The sequence below is a fragment of the Musa acuminata genome, chromosome BXJ3-9 (assembly GCF_036884655.1).
Source record: "Musa acuminata AAA Group cultivar baxijiao chromosome BXJ3-9, Cavendish_Baxijiao_AAA, whole genome shotgun sequence".
Taxonomy (NCBI): domain Eukaryota; kingdom Viridiplantae; phylum Streptophyta; class Magnoliopsida; order Zingiberales; family Musaceae; genus Musa; species Musa acuminata.
The window spans coordinates 47,908,883-47,928,376 of NC_088357.1; the positions used below are offsets into that span (position 1 = coordinate 47,908,883).

At 38.9% G+C, this 19,494-nt stretch overlaps 2 protein-coding genes across 2 annotated transcripts; one reads left to right on the forward strand and one right to left on the reverse strand.

The window, feature by feature from the left end:
- The first annotated feature begins 1,975 nt into the window (after nt 1–1,975).
- On the forward strand, nt 1,976–3,764 carry LOC135648519 (uncharacterized). Its single transcript, XM_065166277.1, has 4 exons — nt 1,976–2,446; nt 2,697–2,843; nt 2,964–3,047; nt 3,120–3,764. Exons 1-4 carry the CDS (start codon nt 2,006–2,008, stop codon nt 3,426–3,428), a joined length of 981 nt encoding a protein of 326 aa, XP_065022349.1. The 5' UTR covers nt 1,976–2,005; the 3' UTR covers nt 3,429–3,764.
- Nucleotides 3,765–5,886: 2,122 nt separating this feature from the next.
- On the reverse strand, nt 5,887–16,992 carry LOC135649131 (uncharacterized). Its single transcript, XM_065167240.1, has 6 exons — nt 16,850–16,992; nt 15,399–15,878; nt 15,026–15,184; nt 13,224–13,542; nt 6,171–6,260; nt 5,887–5,948 (listed from the first exon to the last, which is right to left on the reverse strand). The coding sequence occupies exons 1-6, from the start codon at nt 16,961–16,963 to the stop codon at nt 5,887–5,889; spliced, it is 1,224 nt and encodes a 407-aa protein (XP_065023312.1). The 5' UTR covers nt 16,964–16,992.
- Nucleotides 16,993–19,494: the final 2,502 nt, after the last annotated feature.

Genomic DNA, 19,494 nt, shown 5'->3' on the forward strand with positions numbered 1-19,494 from the left:
TCCACGGACGAAAGAGGAGCAAATCACTACTATAAATGAGATTATTACAAATGCCTTAGGAAGATGTTCCTAAGCTATAAATGTTCCTAGGTCATAAAACACCCAAAAATACTAAACAAGAAAAACCTCAACTATAAGCCCAAACTATTTAACTGAGTATGGACTTAAACCCAAAGCAAACACTTAGGTTTTTCTTGTGGTATCACTTGTGGTGCATCTGACTTCAAAGTCCAGGCCCTTATTTATAGTTCCAATAGGAGATAACAAGCCTGATTTTCCCAATGTGGGACTATTTAACTAACCGGAGTTTTGGTTGTGCAGAAATTATATCTTGGAATATTGATCAAGAGATGGACTCAAATCAATAAATTATTGCGTGAAGAACAGATATGTATAACTCAAAGTGCTATCTATAACACTCAAGGTTTTGGTCCATCAAAGGTGGTGGCATTTGCAACTCGAGTTAAGTCGAGATATGTGAACAAAATACAGTGTGTGTTATAGCTGTAAAGAATATGGGCATACAGCTAACCAATGCTAGAAAAAAAATTGCAACTATTGTAAGAAGCCTGGACATGTGATTACAGACTATCGTGAGATGGTCGATGTCGTCGACTATACTGATATCTAAAATTTTAATTTTGTTATTGTCTCGATGTCGTCGATCGGGAATTGACATAGACTTGATTTTGTCCTGAAGGCACAAGCTTATTCTACATGATGATTGCGTGAGGGGATCAAGGCCAAGGAAGTCCAAGTTGAAATGATCCTAAGGTATTGCTTGATTTGGAGTTTGGTCTCAAGATTTTGTAGATGAACCAAGGTGTGCCTTGGTTTTATCGTGGATTTGCACAAGCGATTTGAATTGTGAGGAGTTTTCGACTCGACCCATTTGATAGTAAAATTAGTATGAGTGAAGTAAAAACAGTAGAAATTCTATCTTCGTTTCTTCTTTAGGATCAATGTTTATACATGGACAGCAGATAGAAAGAGACTGACAATTGATCGAGACGATCACGTACATCATCTTGGGGCTCATTTATGTGGATGACCGAATGGTACGATTCATTATGATGTGTCCTTTGTGACGAACAACTATAGAGGTATCGCTTGTTAGCGTTTATATTATTATATTGAGCTTATAACTATGGTCTAGACTAATAACTTAAAAAGTTATATTTAAGAATTAGTGGTAAGTGATATTAAAAAAATAATATTTATAATGATATGTATAATTAAGAGATTTAGATACTTGAAAATTACGATATATTTTTGAAGTTCAAAAAGTCATAGAAAGATAATACTATTTCAAACAGTATTGAAAGAAACTGTATACATGAATATAAAAAGGTCCATGGGATGAGAGGACACATTTTCCAAAAACAAAACCTAATTGTTATTTTTAACCGGTCCATATATAAAGTATCACAGCAAAAAAAAAAACTATTTTATATTTTAATTTGACAATAACATAAACCCTAATATTCCAACTATCATCATCATCAAGTCACTTCTTTTCTTGCACATAAGACGTATAAACGTACATATTTCCTACTTATTTATTTGACAAAAATAAAATAAAATAAAATATTTTTTAATAGTTACAAGATAGAGAAAATCATAATAATTTTAAATTATCTTATTTTTAAGGCAAAAAAAACCTTCATCAATCTTTGTTCGACCACATAGACCCTAAAGTAGGGCAAGTCCATTCACGGAGTCTTGCTATGATTCTGACCGCATTGGAGCAGCCAAGCATCACAATACAGTAAGACTTGGCTTGAGATCGACGTCTTCTTCTTTCGTAGAGAGCTCATAGCTCTTCCCAATAGAACCATCCATAGGACTGATGCGTTGCTTCCTTACACAGCATCGTTCGGCCACTTAGGATCTTCCTCTTCTGCTAAGAAAGATATCATCTTCTTTCTTTATCAAGGGCGGCAACCTGCAGGTTCCAATCATGTAGGTTCTCACAGACCCTTCTCTTACTGTTCCTTCTGCAACCATGGATGAGGATTCTGGTAACTGCAAAATGGCAGGACATGTTGCTGAGGAAGGTGCGGGTGCTCCCCGATCATCCATGTTGTACATGGTAGCTGCCAAAGCCAGGCATCTTCTGGCGTCTCCTGGCGCCGCCGGGACGCTGATCTTTGCGTCCGTGTTCCTCGTGCTGGCTTACCGGCGCAAGAAGAGATCGTCCACGGCGGGTCCTGTTGACAGCAAGAAGACACCCACAGCGAGTCAAGAGGTCGTCCGCCAGCAGTCCCGGGCGAACCCTGCGCTCTATCGGTCGGTGTCGCTCGCGATGCTGCATGGCGGGGAGAAGGCGATGCAGAGGTTGATGGATGCTCACGAGGCGTGCAGAGACGAGTCGAAGCTGAGCAGCGCCTTGGACGACATGCGCAATGAGCTCGACAAGGATCGGATGGACTTCAACAAGTTACATGTAAGGCTTCTATTTACCCTGGTTTTGGCTTTCTCTCTCTCTCTCTCTCACTGTCTCTCCCCACCTGCATGCTTTACGGTAAGCTTCTATTCTTCGTCTGGTTCTTCTGCTACAAATCGAGATTCCAACAAGCATGCACGAAATGAGGCATTCGAATGCCCGATGGTGCTGCGGCATCCGTTTGTTCTTCTATCGCTCAATTGTTTTCGGTGAAATCCTGCTGGATCTGCAACTGAGATTTTTATGGCAGGCAATCATACCAAGACTAGAGATGAGCGGAAAGGAGAAGGAAGCAATCACAATATTGCAGGAAGCACTGAAGAAAGCTAAAACCGATCAGCAGACGCACAAGGCATACGAGCTTGAGATGTTGCTGGTGGAAATGCTGATCTACGAGGTGCCCAAAACACTCTCTTTATCGGTCATTGCTTCAGTTCCAAACACCACATAAATAATCAATGAAGTGAAAGATATCTGTGATGTGTTCTCATTGACTTTATCCTGCAATATCTGCCAGGGAGAATATAATAAAGCTCTGAATCTTGCGTGCCTATGTAGCAAGGATGTTTCCACGGCAGATGCTCGAGTTCCTCTCTATCAGGTGAGAAAGTGCCTACACGCGTAGATAATTCAAGAAAGTTCGATCATTATATCTACTGTTTCTGGCACGTAGGCTACAGTCTACGCCATGAAGGGTGAAACAGATCGTGCAAAGGAACGCTATGAGAAGTTTAAAGACATCCGGAAAACCTACCATGGTTCAAAGTTCGACAGTACAGGATCGGCACTTCATATGACATTGCCCGAGTTCGATCGATTCGAGATAGTCGCCAACAACCTCAAGAAGACGATTTGGCAAGCTCACCAAACAAAGACGATCGCGCAACCTCCGGAAACGAAAACAGCTGATGGCAGGGTCGACAAAGAGACTCATCACGCTCAACAACAGGAGAAAGCACTTGCCAACAGCGGCAAGAAGTAGATCGAGCGAGCTCACTACACAACAGAAGCTGCCGGTGTTTCTGAGGCCACACAACAACACGAGGGAGTAATGACTGTTCACGTTGTCGTCCATGCAAATGGAAGAATAAATTCCTCTTGCTTCTTCTTCTTCTTCTTCTTCTTCTTCTTCTTCTTCTTCAGATTGTCACCAGACTCCAATAAAAAGTATTTGCTTCAGTAGCAGTACTACTACACTGTAAAGAGAACCTGAACCTGAATCATCCACCATACATCAAACGTGAATTCTTGATGTCTAATGCTACATTTCCAATTTGTATATCCCATTTAAAATAAACTAAGAGGAAGAGTTTTATCCTTGTTCTTGTTGCTTGTTTCCTTACCTATGCTTTTCTCCGAATGTTGATGGAGTCACTGACTGCAAGAACAAGAACATCAGCTTGCTTCTCATGTCCTCCTTTCGTAGGTCAAAGGAGAGGATGGAGTGCCCCGAAACATATAAAGCTTGAGGGCCACACGGAGAAAGCAAAAGAACAAAAGGAAAGCAAAATTAGTGTCCTCTACGATGAAGAATGAACACACAACCTTTGTGTCTTTGACTTGTCTTTTCTAATGTTGGTCAGACCTCTCTCTTCCCCTAACCTATAGTTGTAATGATACTAACATCACAGTGTCTCAATTAGGATCACTTGGGATCTAAGTTACATGACTACTCTTATCTTCTTCTTCTTCTTCTTGTTGCACTCCTGACAAATGGCTCTCCAATCCCAAGTCACCCAGCTCTGATGGGTTTCAGCCACTGTCTTGCACTTTTGTCCTCTCTTATCTTCTTCCTTCTCTTCTCTCCCCCTCCTACCTCGGCTATTGCTCCATCTCCCATCGTTCCTGAAAGTGACCGCCAAGTCTTCCACGTCGCGAAGCCGAGGCATGGGCCTTACCCTTCCCACGGCCGCCGGACGAAGAACAGCGAGTGGAGGAGGAAAGTAAGTAAGAGAAGCCCCGTTTATGACCTTGGAGCGAGGACTTTCTCGGCGATGCTGCCGAGGGGCTTCGTTCCTCCTTCCGGCTCTACCTGGTGCCACAACGATGCGCCCTACTCCATCAACCCCTTGTGCGAGGAGAAATCCGTCTCAAGGCCTTGAAGAAGCACGTACGCCATGGGCGTCCCTTTGATCTGGCCGCAGTGATGCTTCTGTTGGCTTTCCTTTGCTACTTGGCCGTCTTCTTGAACTTTCCAATGGTCTTCTCTTCTTGTTCTGAAGCTGAACACTGATGAGCTTCTCTTCAAACTGTAAAGGTTAATTGTTGTTGTTGTTGTTGTTGTCTTTTTGTATCAGAACATGTCAAACTTAGACTTTTGTTACAGACATCTTTACATGAACCTTAGAATTTGGGGTCCTTGTGGTGTATGATCGGTTAAGCTTCAGTTTGAGGTCTCAGTTCCTTTCAGTCAAGAAAAAGAAATGGCAAGAACATAAGAACATTCATTATATGAGAGAGAGAGAGAAAGAGAGAGAGAGAGAGAGAGAGAGAGGTGGTGGCGTTGGAGACTGTTTTGTGGGGATGGATAATAGCCGACAAAGTGCTGTTCTCGAGGAAGGTTTCTATTCCTTGGCGTATACTCCATGCAAGAGAGTGAACGGCTCAATGATGGAGGAGTCCTCTGATTAGTGAACACACCTCTGTCATACTCTCGATGACACTCTGTCCACATGAGAAATCGGTTTATTTAGTTGGACAAACACGTAGAAACCATGAAGACAGGATTTGGGGTAATAGATTTTGACACAAAAGTGAGATAAAGAAAATTATTAGGAAAATGTTTAGATGAAAAGTGAAAAGAGAATTAAAAATAATCTCAATATTGATAAGAAGTTATAGTATTGTGTTCATACCGTAACAAGGTATGTAATACTATACCGTACTGATATTTCGAGGTTAGCTCGGTATAGTACGATACCGACGTACTGAGCGATACATCAGAACATACCGAATGGTACATCAGGATTTATCGATCGATTTCTTCTTATTATAACACTGTAGCACTAATATTCCATCAGACCAGTACGTATCGCCCGTATCAGGTGGTACCATTCGAAATTACATACCATGGTTCATATCTTTTTTTTCAAATAAATCTTTATAAAATCCACACTTGCAAACAATTCATAAGGTTTATATGGCAAAATCTAAGTTTTATACATATAAAGATATGAAATTGGGCAGTTCCCTCATGCATTGATGCACTTTTGTCTACATATGACACAATACGAACAATCTACTGATAAATAAGGGTGACAATAATTCATTTATTTAACATCTATGTAGAATCCATATCAAAATCTCTAATAGTACAGGCCAATAAAATCCAGCAGCTATCCAGATGCATTACATTTTAACCATTAACATCTATTATTTGAGGGCCAGAATTGTACTTACAACAGCCTATAATGGAATGAGATGTCCATTAATTGAAGGCCTCACTGATGTCCATCTGACTGCAAGCATGTCCCAGTGATAGAATCAGCAAAGAACTCCTCAACTGAAACACAAGTGCGAAAAAGCGCATGTCAATTCTTCCTTGAGCTCGAATGCAACTTAGCGAGAACACATTATAACCTGAAACTACAATTCTAAGACACCATATTGGCATCTCATGAGTGCACAAACACGATCACAGAATCTCATAAAACTCTCTTATCCGTGACTTGGATCCTTTGTAATGTTAGATGAAAGAGTTCAAGCAATCATAAAACTCTCTTACCTATGTCATTCTGGTTGGGGGAGTCAAGCAGGATGTCTGAGTCAGATGGCAGGAATGGAGAAGCAGTGTAGTCTCCCAGAGCTCCAAGATCTTCCATGAACCAAACAGCAATAACATGTCAATATAAGCAGAAACAGAAAAATTGGAATGTAGCAATTTATTGAGACTCAGCACTCAGCTAGAAGATTCTAGTAGGAGTAGATGTAGGTTTTCCAGGTACCAGGACAACATGTTTCTCTCTCACTAAATTTTCAGATGATGGACATGTATTCTACAATTTCCACCAATGAGGTATCCGAACAAAGAAATCTCAGGACACATTTGAAACAAGGTTTGTATTATCATTTTAGAATCATAAGAAGATTTCAATTTTGCCAATTCCACACTTTTGGCAGTTTCAATGGCTTTATCTGTTTTTAAATCAGGTTTCAGCAATTCTGGCCAACACAAAAAATAAATTAAGATATTTTGACAATTCTACTAAGGTGGAAACTTTTCTGAATTTTAATTTGCACTCTTCATCAAAAAAAAAAAAAAAATCCATGCAAATATTACAAAGAACATAAATGAAATAAGCCTGGAGGCTTAAAAGTGAAGGTGGATTGATTTAGCAATTCCTTATTGAGAACCCACTCACTGAAACGCGTGCTAACTTTATTTGTTTATGGTGCTTAAAACTTGAAGAAAAAAGGAAACTCACACTAAGAGTGATCATACTTTGGATAACAAATAGGAGTGTCTGTGGAAAAAATGGCTTCTACAGGAAGGGGAGATGGAGAGGAAATTGCATTCAGTATCCAATGGCTTATGGCATGCTATCATCTAGCAATGAAGCACCCACTGAAATCAAGTTGTGGTTCAGATCCTCTGTTTTAGTTCCAAGAACCTCTTGAACTAAGAATTTTCATTTCAATTACTCTATATGAGAGCCCACAGAATCATGACCCAAACAGTGCCAGCATTTCAACAAAAACAAATCTGTAATTTCCCAACTATTTAGGGTATACTACACGGATCCTTTTCTGCCTAGTAGTAAAATTCTCAAATATACTACTTATTAAATTTGAGTAAAATTTATTAGTACGAATGCAACCTTAATAACACTTGGGATCGTGGCTCAACTTAGACAACCAGTTTTGAGTTCGTACACTTGAGATATTAGAATGTAGGAAACCATCACATTCAAGAAAGTAATCAAATTCAAAATCTTCAATAATAATTAAGCTTAAGATTATAAAATTAACTCCCTCACATTTATAGTACGAACTACATAAATCATAAATAGTGGTGGGCGCGAGAACCAAAGCACCAGCCACGTGAATTCCCTCTCGTGCGTGCATGCAACTCATTGGAGTCCCGTATGATTTGTGTGCTGATGTATCGAATCTCATCTTCTCTCTCTCGTGCATGCAACTCATTGGAGTCCCGTATGATTTGTGTGCTGATGTATCGAATCTAATCTTCTCTAAGAACCAGATTCTCACGGGGCAACAACTTTGAGCCGCGGTCGAGGGGTTAACACGGTTGGGTTCGGGTCCAAATGAGCGGGGATCTTCCCGGACGACACTTGAGGATAAACATTCATAATTTCATAACAGGCAGTCAACTGTTGGCCAAGCTTAAAATATAAAGGATATGAACTTTACACATGTTCAGAATTGCCACTGGACAATTTGATCTGCTAAATGAGAGGTCCAACGTTACACATGCTTTGCACTGCTTTGATTCATGTGGATAAGGAAAACAGTTTCTGTCTTGCAGTGCAACCATAAAGAAGATGTTTCCTATATTCTTCAAATACAGTGAGAGGAAAGATCCTGCCACTGATATCAAATCAAAAACCCTGATGTTGCTGAGAGAATCTCATGTTCAATTTCCCGCACAGCCTGTGTTCATGTGATGAGAAGGTTTACTGACTGTGTGACCGACTAAAGCTACTTTCGATCTGAGACCAATGTCTGCTAATGCAATTACGTTGAGAGTGGATGGTTTTTGTGATTGAAGTAGCATCAGCAGTGACATGGTGGTATCACTCAATGTTAAGAACTCTTTGTTATTATACAGTAGAAAGTTGACTGAATGGCTTGCGCATATGGACATCATGCTATGTATGTTGTGATTGTTTGGAATGATATATACGAGGAATAAAAGAACTTGGTGTGAAGAAGAACAATCTATTTATACAGGTTTTGATGGAGGAATTTTTTCAATCATACACTCGAGTTACTCGCTATGAAGAAGAAATGCAAGAATGTCATTCCATATTTGCTTCTATCAATATATAGCTTCCTCGATGAAGTTTGCTCTGTGATGAAGCCGCCTCTTTGATGAACCCTTCTCGGCGTTCATTTGTTCCTTCAACCTTACGTCGTCATCGAAAATTAAAAATATCAACCTGATTTTCCCTTCATTTATTGGTCTTTCCCTTTGATTTAAGCATTAAGCCTTTGTTTTAACTCATGCCTCACTATGGTCATAATGTCCAAACTCTACACGGATCTATGAATGCTTACAAGAACTCTTTTTTTGTTAGTTGTTCAAGATTTAATGCACCTCTTTAACTGCTTATGTACCAACAAAAGTTACTCGCTTAGCTGTTACTCGACGACTGTCGTCTTTTAAGACTAGTCCATCTTACAAGTTCAAAGACCTATACAACATACTTGATAAGGGATCCCAGAGTTATTTTTTGAAGTTTACATGTTTTAAAAGGATAAAATCGTACGGGTACATCTATTGTCCAAAACGGATAATTTCTTACGAGCCTATAGGATACACCAATAGTCGGCCGACTAAATAATCTCTTATCAATACTCAATTAGGTTATCAAAGTACTATTACCCTAAGTATCAACTCAATTCTTTATTGTAACTCAAGACCAATTTATTGGCCCGACCTATCAATCACTAAGTTATGTGTAACTTTTTCATTGTGCCTCACACGATAATTTTCAGTATCTTCCGCTTCCTTACATGCGAGCTAAGTGATACTTAGCTTCTTCCTATCTTATGCCACACTTATCCACCACATATAATAATAATAATCCTTAGTTTATTGCCACATCTAGGAGACTAATTCTTGACTTGGCATCAGAGATATCCAAGCTCAAATGACCAGCTAGCAGAAGGGTCTGTATGATTGTGAGGGATACTAACAACCCAACATCTAAGGCACTTTGAGTTAACATTTCGGAATGCTGATGAATGTATTACCATAAATAATATATTTGTCAGTGCAATGTTCAGATGCAGATCCTCGTACCAGCAAGACCGTAGACTGACACCATCGACAATGTCATTTAGATCTTTTCAGAGTGAAAGAGTGATTTAAAGATCTGTGCTAAATGCATTATGCTTTTTTTGTGAACCTATTAGTTTTGTTATGCTTTATTGCTTGTACTTTGTGCTGATGCTATACAACCGGGCAATATGTGTGCTAAATGCAAATAAAGTGATTTAAAGATCTGTTCTTTTGGCCATGCATTTAGATCTTTTCAGAGTGAAAGAATGATCATCTTGTGAGCAAAAGTAAAATGTAAAAGTCATCTCATCGTGACAAGAATGATCATGTTAAAGCCCACACTGGTAGTATAAAGTGCCCACTTTGTCCAATATCAAAACAAAAGATAAAAAGTGCACTAGAGCATTCCAAGAAAAATTACATAAAATTCAAATAATGTAAATTTGGTTGTTAATTTTCTCACGTAATTCTAACCAAGAGATATTCCCAACTACATTTCATAAATTTGTTTAAGAAAATGATTTCATATGTGAGTATTAATTAAGGTTTGCTTCATGATCGAATATTTGGAAGGTATGCATCGATTGATTGATGAGAGGATAGTGCGTGGTGTGTCAGATGTCGACACGTGGACACCTACTTCACATCACCGTCGTGCCTAATAGGTCTCCACATGAGGTTAGACGTGCCACGACCCTTCGATAAGCTCGATAGTATAAACAGAGCTTCCTCACCGCCGTTGCAGGCAAGGCTACGAAAGGCCAACCGGTTGAAGCAATGCTCGCAGAAAAGAGACATCCACGTAGATGGATGATCACATCCGATTCTCGTGATGATCACCGCACACGTGGACGGACGACATTAAAGACTTCACACGGTGCATCCCCCCCTGTGAGCCTCCGGCAGATGCATGAATAATCTTTAATTATGATTCGGACGGTGACTCATTCGATAATAGATTAGCAATTTTATATTATATCTTAATCGTCACAAGTTTAGGATACCGATCACGTTAGAAAAATGTGGAATAGAAAATAGAATGTTTTATAGGGGGAGGAGGCAGAGGATAGATTATTTCTAGAGAAATGATGGGAAAAAGAATTAAGTCTCCGATTTCTAATCACCAACTCAAGTTTTTTTTTCTTTTTTTTTCTGTTCTTTTGTGAAATAATCCATCATTGAGGAACAGAAGAAAATGATGCATAAATTTAGAAAAAGCCATCACACTTGTTTTCTCCTTTTTATTTTTTTAAATTTAAATAATAATTTATTTTGAATTCTGAATGTAAACGTCCGAAACCTTATTTCGGATTCATAACTATTGGGACTCTAGCTAGAAGAGTTTGAATCTGTTAGGACTTTAGCTAGAAGAGTCCTAATCTGTTGGGACTATAGTTAGGAGAGTCCTAATCTGTTGGAAAATCGTGAGGAGTCGACATCCCATGCGTAGCGGAAAACAAAATAAGACCAGATTTCCCATAGTTATGTACTTTTTCGTTGTGCGACGATTGGTGCAAGAAAAATCCGCTGATCCGAAAAATCGCATGTATCATGTCAGAAGCGTTACCTAGGGAGATCGTATATCCCCGAATTTCTAGGTCCGATGAAGAGGATGAAGGAGCACTAGCATACTCCTCTCTAGTGGCAATCCATAGACGCAGCGACGATGCTTCTCAGATCACCGCGGGATCTTCCTCTCCCCGTGCACCACGAGGCTGCCAAAGCCAGGGAGGAGGAGAGGAGAGTGAGGAGAATAGGAGGGGCATTTGCCAAGAGCTCCAGCTTATGAATCGAGGAGTTCCTCCGATTTATATAAGTGCTAGAAGCATATCCTTAACGGATCCTGTTCATTGAATTTTTATTTCGTTCACATTGGATCTTTATCCAATCTTCCAATCGGATCTCATCCATAGGATCGGGGCTTCGTAGATATCTTATATATGCATATGTCCGATACCGAGCTGGCCGTGAGTCGTTTCCGTTAGAACTTCTTCTGATATAGTGAATTATTATAGAGCTAATAATTCACTCGACTCATCAACTATGGATGTACTATGCCACTATGCTATAGTCCCCCAGACGGTATAAGAAGATCTAATCCTTCGGACCTGTATGTCCCTTAGTCCTTCGAATGTCCTCAGTTACCATGTATCTATAGTCTCTCATTCATCTAATTCCAGAGACCGTATATTGGGCATGGTAAAATTAGACCCATACAAAATCCTGTCCGAGTCTCGCTTTAATCGGATTCTTCCGGAGAACTCCGAACGACCCTGGTCAAAAATTTTACCTGAGCGAGCATACGCGAGATATTCCTCCTATGAACAGCACATCCAAGCGAAACGATGGGCAACACTTTGCTGTTATCCGAAAGCCCCCAGCCCCATCCAAGCTGAAAGTCTTTTAACTGCAACAAATGATTCCAGGAAACAAAACAGTGTCAAAAGAATGGAATAAACAGAGTTCTTGGAAAGATTACAGCTCAACTTTGTACTGACGATTTCTCCAGCTGCATGTATGCCTACTGTAACTCTACCAAATCGAACCAGATTATGCACCGCCGGAAAATATGAATTCCGAGTGACGAACACAAACTGAACATTCATGCGAGCCAAAAATCAGATTTGATGACGGCAAGAGTCCCAATACGATATGATGAAACTGGAACCAGAAATCGGATTTGATGACAGAAGAGTGCCAAGACTATCTGATGAAACTGAAACGCACTGTAAGCAATATCCATGGGCAAGTACTATCACGGGGAAAGCAGCAGGTTGCTCTCCTAACATGACAACAGCATTAGCAGCTAAATTACCTCTGATTATTAACACCACAAACATTTAGCTTGCTGGAAAAAACCCTTCCTAACCCATTGTTCCAATCCTCAAACGAGCTTCTTCAATATTTCTCATGGGGTTCTATCAAGTTCATCAGCAATCTTCCTCTGCAAATCAGCAATATTTCTCATGGGGTTCTCATGTTCTGTGAGTTTGTCATCAAATTTGATAAAAATAAACATGCAATTGATGATAGATATTATCTTGGCCCCTGATCTAATTTTAATAATACCATCATCTCTAATCGTGGGGATTTGTATTATATTTTGTGGCTCATCTGTATTTGTAACAAGAAAAACCTATGTAGATCTGCCTTGTTTTGTCCTGATTCTTGGAAGAGGTGTAATGTGAAGCATTAGTGAGGAACTTGGTGGCTGTTCTAGTGAAGCTATTACAAGTTAAGACATTATTGTTTTGAATACATACATACATACATACATATTTATATTAGTCATCTGCATCAGTAGATCAAATCTGAGTAGTAATTAAGGTGGTCAAACTATGTCTGGTTTGATTTAATATTATTTTTCATGAAGGATCCAAGTTTACTAGTTCAAAATATTTGTAATATCATGTTAATAATAATAATAATGTCGTCTATTTTTTTGTGAATGGATTCAAGCCTCATTGTAGAACTAAATTGTAATGTTACTGTAATCAGTCAAACGGGCTCTTCCTCCTCCTATGAAAGAGCTAACAGCGGCTTCCAGTCTTCGCAGTTTCCTGGTCTCTGTCGTGCCCACCTTGTCCTGTTTCTTCCACAACCCATCACTCACTCACGGACCGAAGAGCCTCCATCGATTGTTGTTGTTGTTGTCGAGCAATGATCGAGCGAGAAGAGAATGAGTGGTGAGTTCCAACTCTTTCATGACCTGTGAGGTTTCAAGAACCTAACGCATGATGTGTAGCTCTCGGAAGACGATGTTTCTGGATCGACCGAACACAAAGATGCCACTCTTTGGGCAATGGAATGGACCTGCGATACTGTAGAGGCGAGAACAAAGGGGCTCAATCCATGCCTGGTGCAGTGGGGTTGAGGTGGCAAGTCGTGTGGTGGACACAGAAGATAGCTTGGAGAGGGACGACAAAGCATGGCGCTTTGTCCTCAGTTGAACATGGACAAACCACGGATAGCCCACAGTATGTCTCATGGAAAACACCATGGCGACAGCGTTGTGTATTCTTCTGTTCATTGTGCTGGAGGCTATGGCTAGAGATGAATCAGGGAGTCCTCCACAACATGGAAAGGAACAGTGGCTGGCAATCAAGCTTGAAGCTAAAACTTCTTTCTGTGGCTGAAGATCCAACACAGAGATCGGAGAGATGAATTCTGAGAGCTCAAAGGCCGTTCAGCTACACACAGAAAGTCTGCTGATCATAAACAACAGCAAAGAGATCAGCTCCAATGAGATCCACATGCAAACAAGAAGAGGCTTCCATTCTAAGAGGTATAAAATTGAGGTTGTTCAAGGCATTTATTTGACGCTGGAAGATCATATGCACAAATGTGATCCTAGTGGCGTCGAAGGACTCTACTCCACAAAAACTATCCAACACCTTCAACACAGTCTGGAACAAAGATCGGAAACGGGCTGGGCCCAATCAGGCCTATAAATAAAAGGAAATAGCCGGCTTTCTACGTACCGAATTAGTCCCCCATCGAAAGTAGACATTAGGTTAAGATTTGAATGAACTTACGCCGTCTTTCCGAAGCAATAGTGATGGGGCAGTAGCTAATATTTTTACACATTCTAACTTGATGGATAAGACAGATTGCTGAGGTATGTGCAGGTGTTACCTATCAGTGCCCCTCAGCAGCAGAATGAAAAGCCATTAGCTTGGCTCATGCTTGTTCATATTGGTTCCTGTACTTTTTGAGGTGAGTTATGCTGTAGGAAATGGAGCTGAAACTTGAGACAACTCCACTACTCTGCACTCTGTGCTTTGTTCTGCACAAAGAAAAGTGTCTGGGAGCAGTTGTCATCAGGAAGAAAGCAAAGCAATTCTGCAAACCTACAAAGGTAGAGGAGCATTTCAGAACAGAAGTGACCATTTCATGGATGGTGCCAAAATACCAGTACAAAAAAGGTTACCTCGTTATTCTATACCTCTCACTAAATCTGGAGACTGCAGCCTTAAAGTGATCCACACCCAATTAGAACTTCTCTGAACTATTTCAAAGCAGATTCCCTCGAGCAACACCAATCTAGAAAAGAACAAGATCAACATGAAACTGCTCCATATGGATATGAGCTCTGTGCATTGCATTGTTATCCAACTTATCTAACCCAACCTCATCTCATTTAAGTAGTAGGAGCTTCTGTTTGGACAAGGATCCTTGTTTGACACTTAAAATGATGGTGATTTTGTCAACCCACAAAGCTTCTAATGTTCTTAAAATACTAGCCAATCTAAGTTGGAGCAAATTCAAACTATGCTGTAATTATTCTACTTGTTCTTGTGACAGGATGAAATGCAAGGTTTTCTATCATCATCACTCATGCAGCTGTTCTTGTCAGTACTCAGGATAGAGGATTTTTTTTGTCTAAGAATCCACATATTGGATAGAAAGGGCCATGCCCAAAGAGGAGGACAAAAAGTCAGAGAACAAGCAAGTGTGGCCATGGTCCACCAGCTTTTCATGGAGTTCATCCTTTTTTCTTCTCAGAAGGACCAACGATATGACTTATGTAGGTGTATAATTGTCAATCTATATGTAGATTATTTGTTCTTGTTGTGCTTGATATCATAGCCCATAAGAAGAAAATGGTAACTCACCTTGATCCTTCTGTGAAAATTTCTTCTTGTCCTTTTCGTCCTGTACCTGGAAAGCTTTTGGATTCTTTCTTTCATCTTCACATCCTCTATTGTTGATGACAACTTAAAAGTAGGGACAATGTTGATATCACCATGAACATAGCTATCGACTCCAATACTCTGCCAGAAAAGCTCAAAATCAATGACCAGCAACATCTTCATAAGCTTAAGGATGCCTTGTAGAAATTTCGAAACCTTTTTGTATAGTGATTTCAGGCTTATTTTGTTACTTGTGATGTGGTTCTGTAAATCATTAATTGATGCCAGCTAAATGTTCATCTATCAATTGAAAGATAACAGTTGATACAGGAGGTCATGAATTCTTTAACCTGACCTGGATATCTCCTTCACTGTATGTCCTCATCCCAAACGCAGCCTCAAGATCCACTTCATGAACATCAAGTAAACATGGTCCGACGCTGGAAGCATTTGTGCTGTCACTCTTCTGCAAAGGCCCCTCTGCAGAGAAGCAATTCCTTTCTCCAACCGTAGTTTCTTTTTCTGCCTGCAGTGAAGGGAGCACAAAGTCTACTACCTCAGGTGCCGGCACATGAGCTGACTTCACAAGGAGGTCCTTTTCACAGCCATAGAAGGCCTCACACAGGAGATCTCCATTTTGGATTGACTCCATATCTACTATCTCAATGTTGTCTGTCATGATGCTACTTCCATAACCAGATAACAGTAATGTGGCAGCCGCTATGGGATCGAACGCAAGTACTGATTCCTCTAGTATGGGTCTTGGAGCTTTGAACAGATCTCCTTCTTCTCCCAAGTCATACTCAGAGATAGCACATGTCTGAACCAGATTACTCTGTCAAAAATCAATCAAATTAAAAGTTCATTAAATTTCATGAACCTCTGAGTTCTCTTCAAGTATCTCTTTTAATTTCTCGTGATCCTAAAACACGACTAAGGAACAGAATGATGTAGCTTAGAAGGAAATGTTGGAATACTATTCCTCCACTGATGAAGCAATGTGCACTAAAAAATCCTGATTGACTACACAACATAAACCATGTAGTGATGAAGTCAGAATGATGTAGTTTATATAGCATGAGATATCTTTCTGCCTCAAAAGAAGACCATGCATAAAACAAACGAATAAAACACTTAATCCATTTTGAGGTACTTCAAAATAAGACAAGCGTTCTCATTCTCTTCCATTCTATTCTGTGCCAAGAAAGACCATTTGCTAGTACCTGTACTGTTTATGACTACTACACCTTCAGACTGGATGAGAATGTCCTTCTAAGTATGCATTTTTATCACGTGGTTTAATTTGACATTTTTCACTGTTAGAACACTATTAAGATGTTCCATACAAATTGCTGCTTCCAATAACACAGAGACCAATGAATTCAACATCAACATTATATCAGAAAAGAGGAGGATAATTAAGAAAACAAGAGAGGAAGTACTCAAGATCATAATGCACAGAATCAACAATGCCCAGAATCTCCTTCCTGCAACTTTTCATTTCGCATAAAGCAAATGAAGTCACTTGGGATTCCTTTTCCAAATCAAATCATACATAGAAATGATGTTATACAAGAATCCACCATAAACCACCAAATATACTTTACTAGCATGCTTCTGAGGATTATCAAACGAAAGGAAAAAGGAGAAAGATGTTAGTATATGTAAGTGTAGGAGAAGGTTACAGGACTTAGTTGAGTAATGATCGAAGTTAGTGTGCTGGAAATTAAGAACCATGAAATGAAACATAAGCAGCAGAACCAAGTAAACAATAAGGGATGGAACGAGGGAGCAACGCGTGCATACCAGGTTGGAAGCTGCAGCAAAAGGAAGGTATGTGGAGAGGCCGAAGTCTCCGACATCTGTGAATGGAAGGAGATGGTGATCTGCTACTGATGGAAAGCTTTGCATGGCGTACATCTATCTTTCTCTTGGCTTGGAAACTTGAACTACAAGAACGAGAAGGTGGGAAGTATATAATACAAGATGATCATCATTCAAGAAATAGGAAAGATAAGAAAACGACAAAAACCAGAAATTAATTACTTGGGAAGAGTTTTGGAAATGTGGTTTTGGTCAAAATCTAAAATATACCATCTTGACTTCAAATATAAGTTTATTAGGGACAGATAAGAAAAAGACAAAAACCACCAAATACATGACTAGGGAAGAGTTTTGGAAAGGTGGTCTTGGTCAAAATCTAAAATATACCATCTTGACTTTCAAGGGAATATATATATATATACACATATATATATATATATGTATATATATATATATATATGTATATAATATGTATGTATATGTATATGTATATATTGAATTTTGCTAGCTCCACTTCACCCAAATATAATAATTTTCTTGACCAGTCAAAGTTTAAGACTCTTTGACTACTAGTCTTTGATAAGATGATATTATTGGACTGCAAGTATATCTGTGGGGGGCATATTTTTTTAGATAGATTTATATAAGAAATTCTTAACTACATAAAAAGATAGAGCTAGAAAGATGTAATTTTCTTGTATCAATCTTACAAAATGTTTACTATTTCTTGTATTAGAAGATGACCAACTGAGAAAAGAATGCTTGTGTTGAGCATATTAAGATATTTCATTGAATGCATTGTAGATTTGACTACTAAAAGTAAAAAAAAATGGACCACGCAAAATTGTCTAAAGATAACCTATATGTGTATAGACTAAACCGAATCGAGACTAGCGATTTAATGATACGAGGAAAGATAAAAGAAAACTTAAAAACTGTCACTAGATAAAATAACAAAATCGAGGACTCATGATTTGATAAGCAATATTACTCTAAATAGTGAATAATGGAAAAAAAATCTTTAAAGGAATTATATTAGGTTATGAGGAAAAAAATCACATCATAACCTAACAAATAAGAGATGTAGACATGTTATGTATGTGGTGGGTGGGGCTTTTATGTTCTTTTATCGTCTTATATGTGACAATTTGGCTGGTTTCAGCTTGCCCATGTTTTGATGTAGTCTATCTGCCAATGTGTCTGTAGAGGTCACTCAAAGGCTACAAGTTACTGAAAAGAGCCTTATGCTTCCTATGGACCACAAGATGAGATGATTAATGTTTATGAAAGAGAGGGGACGAGCAGGAACAGTAGGAAGTGATGACACAGAAGGAGACGGAGGAAGACAAGCAAAGGATAAAAAAATTGGAGTGTCGAAGATGGACGGAAAAAGACAGTGCAAAGGAATAGGGGACACGAAATAACTGGCGCACGACAAAAGAAGAATCGATAGAGAGAGAGAGAGAGAGAGAGAGAGAGAGAGAGAGAGAAAAGAGGGTCAGAAAAAAAAACAAATTTAAAATAATTATCATATATATATATATATATGAGCAGGAAAAATAAACATGAATTAGTAGATTTGTTGACCAAATGACTCAAAGGTGACAAAAGGAAGAATAATATGTTACTGACACTGCTGACTACAGGAGGTTTACAAAAGTATTATCACTTCGCATGCAGTTCGGCGTTATTGATGTCTTACCAATCAACAAGGAAGAACGAAAGAAAATTCTGAGATCACAAAGAGCCAAATGGATATATTTCAGGATAATCTTTCACGTGCCACTACTTGTTTCTAAAAGTAATTTGCTTATGGCTGCGACAGCACCCTCCACTGCCTTTAGTCTGCCCGTGGGAAGCAGTAACATTGTTCTTCAAGTCATTTATGACCTGTGCCCTTCACTGCTTCTTTGTCTTCTTCTTCTTCCTCACGAGGGCTGTAAGCAGTATTCATACTGTACGAGGAGAATAGGTTGGCTGACCTTTCGAAGGGCATAGACAAGTTTAGCTAGTTGTGGAGTTGGTACAGCTAAAAACATGCCTTTAGCAAACTGGAGAGCTTAAGGTGATAGTTATGATCTTATTGGCTCAGCTAAAAGTTTAAGGTGATAGATATGATAAGATAAATTTAATAATGTTGTTAGCACTCTCAAACATATCTTGAGTTCATATATTTGTCCTTGTAGGAATTATATTACGACTAAGCTTTATGGCCAACGAATGAATATGATAAAATTAATTTAAATAGTTAAAATTAGATATAATAAAAAATAAGAATTTATATTAAGATAAATAGATGAGTGATTAGCCTTTTGGTATGGATGAGGATGAGGATGGGAGATTTGTTGGACTGTGACTAGTATTTTTCTTATTTAAAAAAATTATATTTTATTCCTTTGGCTAACATATGTATGTGTTCTTAGATGAGTCCATGCAGATTGAAAATACTTATTGTTCCTTTTACTATATTCTTCCCTTTCTTCCTGGAGTTCTTCGAGAAGTCAACAAATGTGATATCAAAACCTAGTTCGAAGAAGATCAATAGGAGTACGTCGATTAAAAAATAAATAAATAAATTCAAAAAAAATTATATATATACATACATACATATATATATATATATATAT

Coding starts and splice junctions, on each gene's coding strand:
- LOC135648519 (XM_065166277.1), top strand. CDS start 2,006: ATGGATGAGGATTCTGGTAACTGCAAAATGGCAGGACATGTTGCTGAG. Junction 2,844..2,963: donor TGGAAATGCTGATCTACGAG/GTGCCCAAAACA, acceptor AATATCTGCCAG/GGAGAATATAATAAAGCTCT. Junction 3,048..3,119: donor CTCGAGTTCCTCTCTATCAG/GTGAGAAAGTGC, acceptor TCTGGCACGTAG/GCTACAGTCTACGCCATGAA.
- LOC135649131 (XM_065167240.1), bottom strand. CDS start 16,963: ATGTACGCCATGCAAAGCTTTCCATCAGTAGCAGATCACCATCTCCTT. Junction 6,261..13,223: donor TCGCCTCTACAGTATCGCAG/GTCCATTCCATT, acceptor GGTTCATGGAAG/ATCTTGGAGCTCTGGGAGAC. Junction 5,949..6,170: donor CCCCAACCAGAATGACATAG/GTAAGAGAGTTT, acceptor CTTGTGTTTCAG/TTGAGGAGTTCTTTGCTGAT.